At 44.2% G+C, this 12,161-nt stretch overlaps 1 protein-coding gene across 1 annotated transcript in view; it reads left to right on the forward strand.

Annotated features, from left to right (window-relative positions):
- Positions 1-8,907, forward strand: part of CAPZB (capping protein (actin filament) muscle Z-line, beta) — a gene marked incomplete at its 5' end in the record, with an annotated part of 13,703 nt that extends 4,796 nt beyond the window's left edge. Inside the window, 4 exons of the mRNA XM_009578997.1 lie at positions 3,971-4,036; positions 5,314-5,390; positions 6,665-6,777; positions 8,658-8,907. Of these exons, the coding sequence (XP_009577292.1) occupies positions 3,971-4,036; positions 5,314-5,390; positions 6,665-6,767 (246 nt within the window). The remainder of the gene's footprint in view (positions 1-3,970; positions 4,037-5,313; positions 5,391-6,664; positions 6,778-8,657) is intronic.
- Positions 8,908-12,161: the final 3,254 nt, after the last annotated feature.

A 12,161-nucleotide genomic window follows, 5' to 3' on the forward strand; every position in this document is an offset into this window, starting at 1 on the left:
TTGACGAGGGGCCGCAGATTGAAGTGCTGTACGTCTGAGAGGAAAGGACAGGACATGTTGCCTTCAATTTACAACAAAGGGAGCACTGCTTGCAGGGAAATGAAAAATGGCAGCAGCTTTTCAATTACCTTGCACATTCTCCTATGACTGCAGGTAACTCCCACCCCCCTCCTGATTCAAGCCAGATGCTTGGCAGATGATTTTTCCTCTGACAGACGTTAAGGTCCTGTCCTCTTTGTGTACATTGGAATTACTTGTGGCGTTTGCCACGGCACTGTATTGCTTTGGCTGAATTTTGAGGTTTCATTAGGCTGCACTTTTATTTAAGGTAAGGGCAGCTGTATGATCCTATTTCATTTTATGCAAAGTAGATGTAGCTTTCCCGTTTTCTGGCAAATAGTCAAAACTGCACTTTGTGGACAGATTTCTGGAGCCCCCTCTTTAAAAGCAAGACTAACAGGTGCCTTTCTGAGATAGCGTTGCGCACAAAGAACTGTGTGTGTTTCCTACGCCAGGATGAACATTGTGAGGAAGTGCAAGTTTGCTGAGAAAGGAGTTGGCTCAAAACCTATAGTTTATTTACATATGGAGGTGTGGGAAGGGGAGGTTATAAAGTTGTAGAGAAAGCGAAGCCTGGGATTTCAGATTAAAGCAGCACAGATGTGTGTTGATTTTCATACTTGAAATACTCTCTAAGCAAAGGTGGAACATTTTGCAGAGTTGGATGAAGGCTGATCTGTTGCAAGCTGAGCTCTCCCTGCGTTCAGGAAGATGTGCCCTGTGATATATTACTGCTCAATAAAACACCAGCAGAGACATTCTGCCATTTATCATAATAGGTAAATCCTCCGAGGCTTGTGCTCTGCAATTAGGAGAGTCATATATTTTCATCAAGTTGAGCTTTCATGTAAAGGCCTATCCCACCGACTTCCAGATGTTGTAGCATTAAGCGGGGCGTTGAGGAGTGTTTTTCCACCAGAGGGATTTTCAAGTTGTAGCTGTCACGATTCTTAAGCTCCCCCTCAGCAGTTGTCCAGTTTCCTGGAGGCACTGTCTCTTTAATTGCTAATCAAGTAGTATTTTGGGGTGCAGAGGATAGCAGAGACGTACTGAACAGTAATTGTCCGGGAAGTTATTTCTGCTTCACATGAACATATGGATTTTACAGTGGTTCAGTTATATAATAGCTGGTTTAGAAAAAGAGAGAGTAGAAGAGTTGAGCACGTATGGGCTAGTGGCATATAGAGCTGATGTAGCATCCCCAGATTTGCTCATGGTTTTGAATGTACAATTTGGTAAAGGATATGGGATATCTTTGGTTACACTGGTTAGGGTAAATACATATGAAGGCCATGAAAGGATGAGGTAAGTTCTCAGCTGATTTCTGCAAAGCTGCAAGCTCCGTAGAGCTCACAACCTTCATTTATCTAGTTACAGTTTGAAATAAGCGTTGGAGGAAGAGGCCAAATTTTGCCTCACTGATATCCAAATAATTCCACATATTTTCCACCTGGAGACTTCAGTATGCCCACTGCCTGTGGCTTGGGAGCCTTTGGCTTGCGGTGGTCTGTTTGTGTTTCATTAAAGAGATTTTCACATTGCTCTGTGGCCAGAGCAGCTGTGGATGTTGTCGTCAGTTCTTCAGAGCAAAACGGTGGATGAGTTTCCTTCTTATCTTTCTAGTGTTTTTAGACACTTTGATGATGAACTGAAGTGTTTATCGAACTTAAATTTCTCTCTTCGTATTAACTCTTTCTTCAAATAACGTTTACAGAAAGCCCAAACAGCTGCTGTATTCCATGCAGGAAATATCCGAAGTGACCAGCCAGCCATCAAGAGCTTAATATACCCAGAAGAGTGAGTTTCCCTCTGAGTCAGACGTGCAGCAGATGGCTGGGGAAATGAGGCAAGGAAGCCAAGCGGCGTATCTCTCGAACGGGAGAGGAGCGACTGAGCCATGTAGATTGGACTTGGCTCATTCTGGAGCGTTAGGTTTTTGGCTGAGCTCAACAGCAGATGGGGAGTGACAGTGGGAAGATGAGCTGCTTGTTAACATCAACTTACAGAATGGAATTTCCCCTCAAAGCAAATTAACCCCTTTATTTAAGTAGCTATAGGCTTTCTGCTTAGGTCCGTGCAGTAACAGCCACCGGAAGGAACCTTTAAAAATCCCAACGACTCTGCTGTTTGTATAACATGGCTGCTTACTGACTCTGAACTCCATTAAAACAGCCTCTCGTAACATCTGGGCTTCTATAGCATATAAAAATGTTTTCCTTCTGGCAGCAGTTTTTATGGAGATGTAATAATATACGTTTTGCAAAAAAATAATTCTATTTTCAGATTCTGCTTCTTACCAATGAGCTCGGCCTGTCCAGGTGTGGAGGAGACGCAGTGGGGAGCCTGTGGAAGTAAATGACCCACTGCCAACTCCCCGGCTGCCCCAGATTTGGTCAATTTGCTGATAGTTCCCAAACTCACCGTAACATGTATATGTGTGTTTGCGTAGTTCAGATTTATATTCTCCCTCTACTGCAACTGGATCCGTTCTCCAGGCAGCATGTCTCCATTACATGTAAACAATCTGACTGCAATCTAAAGGAAAAATTAAACGTCCTTGTTCTTTTTCTCCCCCTCTTCTAGGTTATCTTTTGCCTTCAGGGTTCCAACTAAATTACATGCTTCCCCAAGCCTGTTAGAGACTTGGCTTATTAGAAGAAACCTGTAGCTGGCCCAGATTTTTAAACTCTACCCTGAGGGAGGGATATGAACAGATGGATAAGAGAATTCAGTGGGATTAGTAAAACCCTTTGAAGACTGTTCTTCCCACTACATTTTTCTCCCGGTTTTGTTTTCATGCCATCTCAGCACATCTTGTATCAGTTGAGGTTCTTGGGACTGATGTTCATTGTTCAACAGCTTGTCTGCATCTAGCCAGAATTTTCATCTCAAGAACTGGGGAATATGGTCTTTTCCCTGGCACGGATCACGGATGGTCAGCCATGGCCTCTGGATGAACATTATATGGGGGACAGTCAGATGAAACAAAGCAAGTATTGCATTCTGCAGTACTAGCTCCCCATTTTTGATCTTAGTGATGAACAATCTCACTTAGTTCAGGTACCTGTCTCCTGTTCAGATACCACACTAAGAAAGTGGTATCATTATACACTTAAGTTGATCCAACTCTGAATTTCTACTGCAAAAGGCAGTCGTCTTCTTTCCCCCCATACTTACTGCTTTGTACTTCCTTCCTCCTCATAGTTAGGTAAATGTTGGTTCAGCTTTTTGGGCTAAAAAGAAAAAAGAACTACAAACTGTCAAATTTCTCTTTCCATATTATTGCAGTAGTTTAAATCATCACCAGTCTTGCCGGTAGTTGTGGGTTTTGTATTCTCTGCACCTTCCCTCTCTACTGGAAGGTAAATAATGCCTAAGGTGTCTTTTGCCAGGAGATCCTGAAAATGGAGAATGTGCCCCACGTGTGGTCGGAAGTAGCGTTTGAGATGAAGATTAAAAGAAACAGCTGGTTTTGCAGGGATAGTTCACAGCTGTTAAGCTGACAGCACCATTCTTGTGTGCATCTCATCAACAACAACCTTGTTTTCATATCCACATGCTGTGCTACTGTGCTTCTCGTTGTGTTACATGTTCACTACCGTAGATCTCCTGCAGCCACTTAGTAGGTAGGGAATGACAATTTTGTAGTGCCTGTCTACACCAGGGATCTACAGCAGGGTTTTATTTTGATTCATGGTTTTTATTACACTACGTTTCTGTTATCAACATGTGAGCCTTTGTCTAGTTCTGGGAATTTCTCAGTATGTTGCTAGTCTGTTTGCACATTGAAAGAAGTTACTCTAGGGTTTTGAAACCCACTTCTTCCATTCCTTCTCTTGATAAGGAAAGCTGTCATGTGTCTGCCGTCAAATTTCCGTGTTACCAATGGACCTGTGTCTTTCCTTTCTAGATGGAGAAAGATGAGACTGTGAGTGACTCCTCTCCACACATAGCCAATATCGGACGCTTGGTAGAGGTAAGTGCTGTGAAGCCACCACAGCTTGAGCCTGCTGCAGGTTCCCTTGCACATATTGGGTCCCACGGCTAAGAACTTTGTTGTACGCTTGCTTTTGTCTTTACAAACAAGTTACTTATTCATATTGTATCAAGTCGAATCGTGCTAATGTTGCTCAGTGTTTGATGGCTCAGAACTCCTCCTATCATGTCTTCCAACAGTTTGTAGATACAAAAACGCCACTCCGCACTTTGTCTCCTGATCGTTATAGCAATAACCTTCCTGTAAAATAAGGGGTCCTTTTCTCAGAACTAGCTAACAATTTCCTACCCCATGCCTCTATAGTCACTTTTGGGCAGAATTATTTAAAGTCAGGTTGTGTTATACAGAACTGTCCCTTTAACTGAAAGTTCAGTGTGTATCAAGTACTTATTAAAACCACTGGAATTGTTTTTAGTATTTGATTTTATGGCAGCTGTCTGTCATGTATGCTCAGCATGATGAGTGAGGGATGTGATTGCATTAGCCGCTCAGAAGGGCTTTGGTGCAACACTAGTTTGCTGTTTCATTGCACTGCCCTGTATGAAGGTGTTCTTGATTTCCTTGATCTTCATAGCCACTTTGGCAAGAGAGGAGGAAATTCTCAACTAAAATAGACCATAATGCATTTTTTAAAGGAACTGGGAAATGAAAGGAAGGCAGGTACTTCTTTTTTGATCCCTTTTTTAAGTTTTTGGCTTGAGTGAAAGCGACCTAATGAAAAAATGCTGCTTATTTACAAGATCTTTCTCAAAACTGTTTGCCATGCAGTTTTAACGAATGAGCTGCAGCTCAAAAATTCAAAGGAACCCCTAAGCACGAAACTATTGACCTGTTGGTTATGCTAAGTGACTGACTTGCCACTTGTAGTCCGTTCAGTGCCAGGAAATTACAGAGTAAGGCTGGGCTGAAATGCGTTTTCCTTTTCTGCAGCTGAATGCAGAAAAATTGATAGCTGGATAGAAACTGCCCTCTTGTGGTCCAGAACAGCTTTCTCGTGTGCACAGCCGGGAGTAATTAATTTGGAGGAGAGGACAGGAATAGAGCTAAGCCTTTACTGTTTTGATAAGAGCAGAAAGATAGTGTCAGATTGTCTCCTGTAGGAGACAGTTTCTGTAGTAGGAATACGCTGGGTTGAACCATGCTGTGGCAGGTGTTGTGTGTCAAGATGAACACACACGACGCACAGAAGAGTGTTAGCGCACCATTCCTGAAAACAGCCGACATGACCAAAGATCTGGTTTCTTCCTTTTTTCTAGGACATGGAAAACAAAATCAGAAGTACACTGAATGAGATTTATTTTGGAAAAACAAAGGACATCGTTAATGGGCTGAGGTAAGGGGCTCTCCAGCTGACTATTGGACCTCCTTCGCTTCCCTGCGTTCCCCTGCGGTGCCTGTGGTACTGTCCCCAGCCGAGCATTGATCTGCTTTTGTTTGCTGGAACTCCCTTTCCTACACAAAGTCTTTTCATGTCCCTAATTGTTCACCTCACTGTGCTTTGGAAACACTACTTGTTCTGTGGAGTTTAGGGAACGCTTCTACCTTGTAACTATAGAAATTTGAAGCAATGTTTTAATTCCTTGTTCCCTCACCAGGAAGAAAATAGCCCAATTAGCAACACTTGTATTTCAGAATTATTTCTAATTAGGAGTTTTATTCTTCACAGTCCTGAAAGTTGTACTTAAATTCTGACTTCTCTTTCTATTATTCTTAAAAACAGTCAGTTGGTCCCAGAATTAAGTCATGACATTAATGGTTTGCGGTATTAGACTTTGTTTTAAATTCTGTCTTTCTCTCAACACCGCTGGTCAAAATATAGTGTATTAGAACAGATTAAGTGAATAAACCCCCTATGCCTTTCCGTAGGGAAACTGTACTGTACTTTTCAACCCCTGCTCATTTCTGGTCAGGAATTTTACGTAGAAATCCCAAGCTGGTAGTTCTCATGCTCGTAGGGGAAAGTACAGAACTGTGATGCCAAATCATTTCATTTTAAACTGCAGATAGACCTCCTAGCACAGTGTGATAATGTAGAATAAAGAAATGGTGCAAATAAGTATACTGCTGTTCTCTCACATACTGAATGTGAAAGAAGATAGAATAATGGTGCTAATTAAATATTTGTGCTGCCTTCTTAACAGCATGGGCAGAGGGAGTCGACAGCATCTGAGAAAGCAGCTGTTCTGGGATTTTTTTCCAAACCCCAGCTTTCATAACAGGCCTCTATTTTCATTTGTGGTGTGCAGGGGTTTAGCCAGGAAGCATTTATTAACATTAAAAGGAAATATGTAATACAGTCTTTTTCCTTGTGAACATTGCCTTAAGCTTTTGTAATTGAATCTGTTTCCTATGTCTCCCCATTGCTCAGTTTGAGTCATGGTACTTTGTGCATCGGTGAGATGATCTGCTCAGAACGGGTAACATACAGAGCATCTGGCTTTGGCTTTTCCTCTAGCCTTTTTCCTGTTTCTTCTAACCTATGTATTTACACTTATTCTTCCTGAGTGTGCTCCTGGTGGTTTCCAGAATACCAACTCTGTGTTACTGAGTTCTTCTGACTGTTCTTTTCCCTGTTTACTTCCCTCGTTTCTAAACTGCTCTCTGTAGATCTATTGATGCTATCCCCGACAACCAAAAGTATAAGCAGTTGCAGAGGGAGCTTTCTCAAGTGTTGACCCAGCGCCAGATCTACATCCAGCCTGATAACTAAACCAATCCAGGTACCCCTTGCCTGTGAGGTGTGACAACCAGCACTAAACCAGGACTCACCCAGCCAAGACCTCTGCATGATAACTGAGACCAGAACTAACCCCTAACTCCCGCAGACTGATAAATGACATTCCATCCGTGTTTCACCCAAGGGTTATTTCTTAATACGGCCAACTAAATACTGTGATTTTTATTTTAAATGTTACTCCACCCCTTCCCCCCATTTGAAATAGCACGCTCTGCAATGTGGCAGGACTTACCACTTTGCACTCTAACTTGGGAGCAAGAAAGGAGCACGTGGTCACATACCCAAAGTGGTGTTAGCTTGGACTGATTTGAGCCAGAAGCCCCGGGACGCTGTCCCTTGTGCACTAGCAGTTTTTTACAGCTGTGGTACACCACTTCAGTGGAGAAACTCCCTGTAATCTTAGCGTCCTCCCTGCAGACAGGAATGAAATCTTGGAAGTTTGAAAAAAAAAAAAAAAAGACCGGTACTTCCCGTGACTTCTGAGTAAATGTGAGCTCACCCCACATGCACATCCCCTGTTTGCCTGGTATATCTTGAATTTTCTTGGAGCTTGAAATCCAGCCCTGCTCAAGCTCTACTGAAACATTCCTAGCCTCCACTTGCTTGTGCTCTGCACAGCCTCTGAAGGGATTTGTTCATATGCTCTCATTTGCTCTGGAGCTTTGAATGTCTAGGACGCACGGCAGTGACTAACCCTGAGCCAGTTTAACCTTCCACTCCAATTCATAATGAGTTACAGATGTTGTCTTAAACACGTTAAGCTGACGAAGGGGAAAATGCACTGTTTGTTGATAATGGCTGAGAACCACTACTTTAGCCTGTGACAAATGCAAATATAAAATGTATATATTTTTATTAAAGCAGCGGAAGTCTCCCGAGACAAGAGAATGGAAATACTGTTATAAAAATGTTAGGAAAATAACCGATACAAAGAGCAGTCTTGTTTACAGGAGACAGCATCCAGGCAAAATAAGGTAGCTTTGAGTACTGAAAAGGGTGTGAAATACGGTTTGCGTGGGGAGAAATTCTACCAAACTGGATCCTAACCACTTCTCTGTGTTAGCAGCTCCTGAAAAGTCTAGTATTATTATTCTATCAATGATCATATTTAAGAGGATTTTTTTTAAAATTGGAAATCTCTTGTTGTACCATTGAAGATGGAGGTTCCTCCACAGCTGTCTTAGAAGGCAGCAAGACACGATGAGAAAAGATTTAGCTTTTTTTTGTAACCAAACTTTTAGCAAAAGGGAACCCCTGCAATAATCTCGCTGACAGTATCTCTGTTCTTCTTTGGCTGCTTTGATTTGCTGATTACTCTAGGTAAGGTACAAACTGGAAAAGCAAATTCAAGAACAGAAACTCTGGCCGCTTTTCCCACTGGAGGGAAGCTTTGACGCGGCTGCTCGACCCTGGGTGAACAGTCTGCAAAAAGGTTCAGGAGCTCCCCCAGCCCGGCCCTTTTCACGCTCCTGGGTAGAGGCTGGGTTTTCTCTGCCTTCCCGTCGTGGTCACTTGGAGAGCGAGAGCGCTAACACCCTTCGCTGGTGGTACACTGGGGTTTTTCCAATCTGTAACGTAAAAAATTGGGAATCTCCCTCCAGCAACTGGAGGCTGAGTGGAACTTCTCGGGAAGCGTGTCTTTTGGTGCCATCCTTGCTAGAGTGAATTTTGCTTTGATGTACTCACTGAAGTGTTCACTTTGCTTCCTGCTTTCCGTATTAAAACAGGCAAGCTGAGTTTTGTTTCCTCTAAGCCTGGGTTGAGGTGCTTCTCCTTCCTATTGACTCACATGCCAGAAGAACTGTTCAAAATGCCTTCTCTCAAACGCATCGCCTCTGACTTGCGTTTCCTTCTTCCCCACAGGTCTGTGCAGACTTTTGCAGACAAATCAAAACAAGAAGCTCTTAAAAACGACCTGGTGGAGGCTTTGAAGAGAAAGCAGCAAAGTTAAAAATACTCTTCATGCTAACAAGACATGCCATGCACTCGTTAGATTCCTTTCTTAGAAGACTCATCCCCCCCTTGCCCTTTTCTGTTACGTCACGTCACAATTTGCATTCAATACTATCCATGCAACGCCATCTTCTCCCCATGAATAAAGCTGTACAAACTTTTTCAGTCTCTGAGGCCTACTTTGCACCACATTTTACTATTGAGACCTTAGGCTACGTTTCTGTAGAAGTCCATGTATTTTTTTTCCCCCCTCTTCCACCCTCCCCCATTTATATGCATAAACACGGATCATTGTTTGTCTTTTCCTTCCCACCCCCTCCTGCCTTTTGTTACATTGGTGTAAAAAATGTAAAACAAAAATTTATTAAATACTGTGGTGTGTGAAAGAGGAAGAACTGGAAAAAAAAAAAAATCTATTCCACGTATGTTTGGGGCTGGGCACAGGGGATGGCTGGTGGGAGGGAGGGAAGAGAGGGTGTTCCTCGGTGTTGTACTATACTGACTAAACCAGATTTGCAAGGAGAGGTTGATTAGGAGACCTGCTGAAAGTTCTGCTCTTCTATAGCCTGGTTCCAAGGCGCTTTTCTGTCAATTTTTATGGAATGCAAAAGGGGTTTTTGTTTTGATTTTGTTTTTTGTAAAGCTTAAATTGAATCTACATCTGATACTTGAGCCTCCATACTAAAAAAAAAAAAAAAAGAAAAGAAAAAAAAAAACTAAAACAAAAAAATAAAAATAAAAAAAAAATCCCAGGAAGCAGTGTGTGCGGTTGGTGTCCTCCTTATTTCTCTTTCGTTCCTGCAGTGTTACTTGGGGTTTGTGCCGTAAACGCTTTCCTTCGTAGCCACTGGAAGCGATTGCTCTGGCTGTAGGTGGGTAGACGTGTGCTGAGAACAAAGACAAACACCGAGCACATCGGTAATCCAGCAGCCGCTGGATCATATGGCCACAGAAAGCAAGAAAGCTTTTTTTTTTCCTTTTTTTTTTTTTCCCCCTCCCTCTTGCATCCCGATCAGCTGAAACTTGTTTGTTTTAAGGAGGGTGTGATGTACGGCTGCTTTTCACACGCGGAGCATTGCGTAGCTGCGGTACTCACTTGCCTGCTGTACTTCCAAGATGTTGGCATCCCGCTGCACGCTGGGATTGATGCTTCAGGCAGCCAGCAAACGTGGAACAGATGTATTTAGAGGAGAAGGATTAGTCCAGCTTTACTGGGGGTGTTAAAAGTAGTCTGGGGGGGAACCTGTGTGTTGAAACACTCCGGTGGGCAGAGGAGAGGCGATTCGGGCCACTTGGCAATTTGACGTGGATGGTTTCCAACCACCAATGCTCACCCGAAAGTTCCTTCTCTGCTGTGATTTGTGAACCTCATCCAGGCTTTTCCCCTCTAAACCCTCGGTGGTCAGAGGGACCATGCATAGCTTCAGGTCCGCTGCCCACTCCGACGTGCTTTGGTTACAACAAACTCTTAATCCTGGTGAAACTGAGAAAGCAAAGACCTGCTGGGCTCTTCCTGCACGCGGCCATTGGAATTAGCCTTCGGGTGAACCTATGCAAATTGAGACTGTTGGCATTAATATTGATTAACGTGCTCTAATTTTGCTTTTCTAATGTGACCTATTTCACATCCAGACATCTGCAGGTGATTACAGTCCCGTGCCGGAGTATTTACCCGGGGGCCTCCGCTCTGTAATGCAGCCCATATGGGACGCAGGCTGGGGAAAGGCACACACATGCTTCCCTCAAAGCTGGGATCCCCAGGGAACGCGTTCAGATTTTGTCATTGTTGTCTCGGTTCTGTCCAAGGAAGAACCTTTTTTGAAGTTGGAGATAAGTTTGCGTGAACTCTTGAAGCTTGGAAATGGCGTGTGAGCCCAGGAGGGGGGAGGCTCGCGGTTCCTCTCGCCTGTTCCCAATTGTCGCCTGCTAAAGTTTTCGGGGGGTGAGGGGTGGGTTTGTTTTCCTTCTCCAAAGCCATCTCTGCACATGAGCCAAAAATGGAAGTCTCTCATCTCAGATAAATTTCATGAATAGGCTTGGGGTATACAGAGACACCCTCGTTGCTTGTGTGCAGGGATATACGCTTCCCGCAGAGCAGTCGTACAGGTGGGAGCTGCAGGATAGCTGCGACTACAGCGTTTACTCCTCTTCTCACCGCAGCGTAACCTGACGGGTCAGTACTGACCTCCAGCTCTGGCTTGGCTGCTACAGCCCCAGCCTACCACCGAGTTACGTTCTCACTCTCGGACACGCAGTTTCTGGCCCGTGCCTTTTCTGGTTTAACACTTGCCCCTGCAAAATCTTAAATTGCAGGCTCTTTGGGGAAGAGGCTGCATTACAGTCTCAGAGGGATGATAACCTCAGCGAGAGCCTCTTTGCAACACGAATTTCCATCCTCCACCACCTAGACGGCTGCTGGCACATAAACTTTTTTTTTTTTTTTTACCTCCTTATATTAGAGGTGGTTTTTCTGGCTTTAAGAAAAGCTCTTGGCTACCTGGTATGTGGCAATTATCCAGTGTCATGAACCTTCATCTCCGCAAGGGAGGTGTGCCAAATCCCATCCTATCCCCCTGCGTAGGTCAGAACCAACGGTGCCTTCCCCAGCACTGCAGGCTGAGCGAGCAAACGTGAGCCGAGGTTAAAAACCACTCCTTTAATAAAACCAAGCCCCAGGGTCTTTATCTGTAATAAATAGGTATTGAGGTCTAACGAAGCTGTGCTTTCTATCTTGCTAGGAATCTGCTCATGGTTTGTATTAGTACTGGATATGAATTGTTTTTCTGCAGTTCCTAGGGAAAATCCTGTTGGCTCCAGGACGGGGAAGGGGTGAGCAGCCCCATCGCCCACAAGCCTGGAGGGGAAGGATTGTGAATTAATGGAGTGAAAAACCCACCCGCTTTGTTCAAGGGGCTCAGAGAGTCTGAAAAATATTTTTTCTTTCCAAAACCAAATATGTCGGCTCCAAATACTGGCACAGCTTGTGTTTTAATTAATCTGCTGTTGCCGTGTGCTGGGCATCAGTACCCTGACCCCCATTTCACGTGCAATCTAGGCCGAGCTGAGCCGTGGCTTGGCTTCCTCGGTGCGAGGCCGAAGCAGGGAGGAGGGCGACTTTCTTGGGAAGGACAAATGTCATGGGACTGGCTGAGGAATCATGAATTAATGATAGTACGGCTAAAGCCAAAAGGGGCACGGAGTGGGGTGCTGCCGTGGGTGGGCAGCGGGGAAGTGCCGGGGGATGGGAAAGTAGCTGGAGAGGGAGGAGCGGGCAGCAAAAAGAAGAGCTAACAGTGACTGCAGGAAAAGGAAAGTTCTTGTTTTTAAAAGGACAAGTTGTGTTAGCTTTTCCTGAAGGGCCTACAGGCTTTGGTTGATTTTCCTCTTGCTTGCCCAGTGTGAGCTGCTCCTCCC

Source organism: Fulmarus glacialis, unplaced genomic scaffold, assembly GCF_000690835.1.
Source record: "Fulmarus glacialis isolate BGI_N327 unplaced genomic scaffold, ASM69083v1 scaffold36935, whole genome shotgun sequence".
Taxonomy (NCBI): Eukaryota; Metazoa; Chordata; class Aves; order Procellariiformes; family Procellariidae; genus Fulmarus; species Fulmarus glacialis.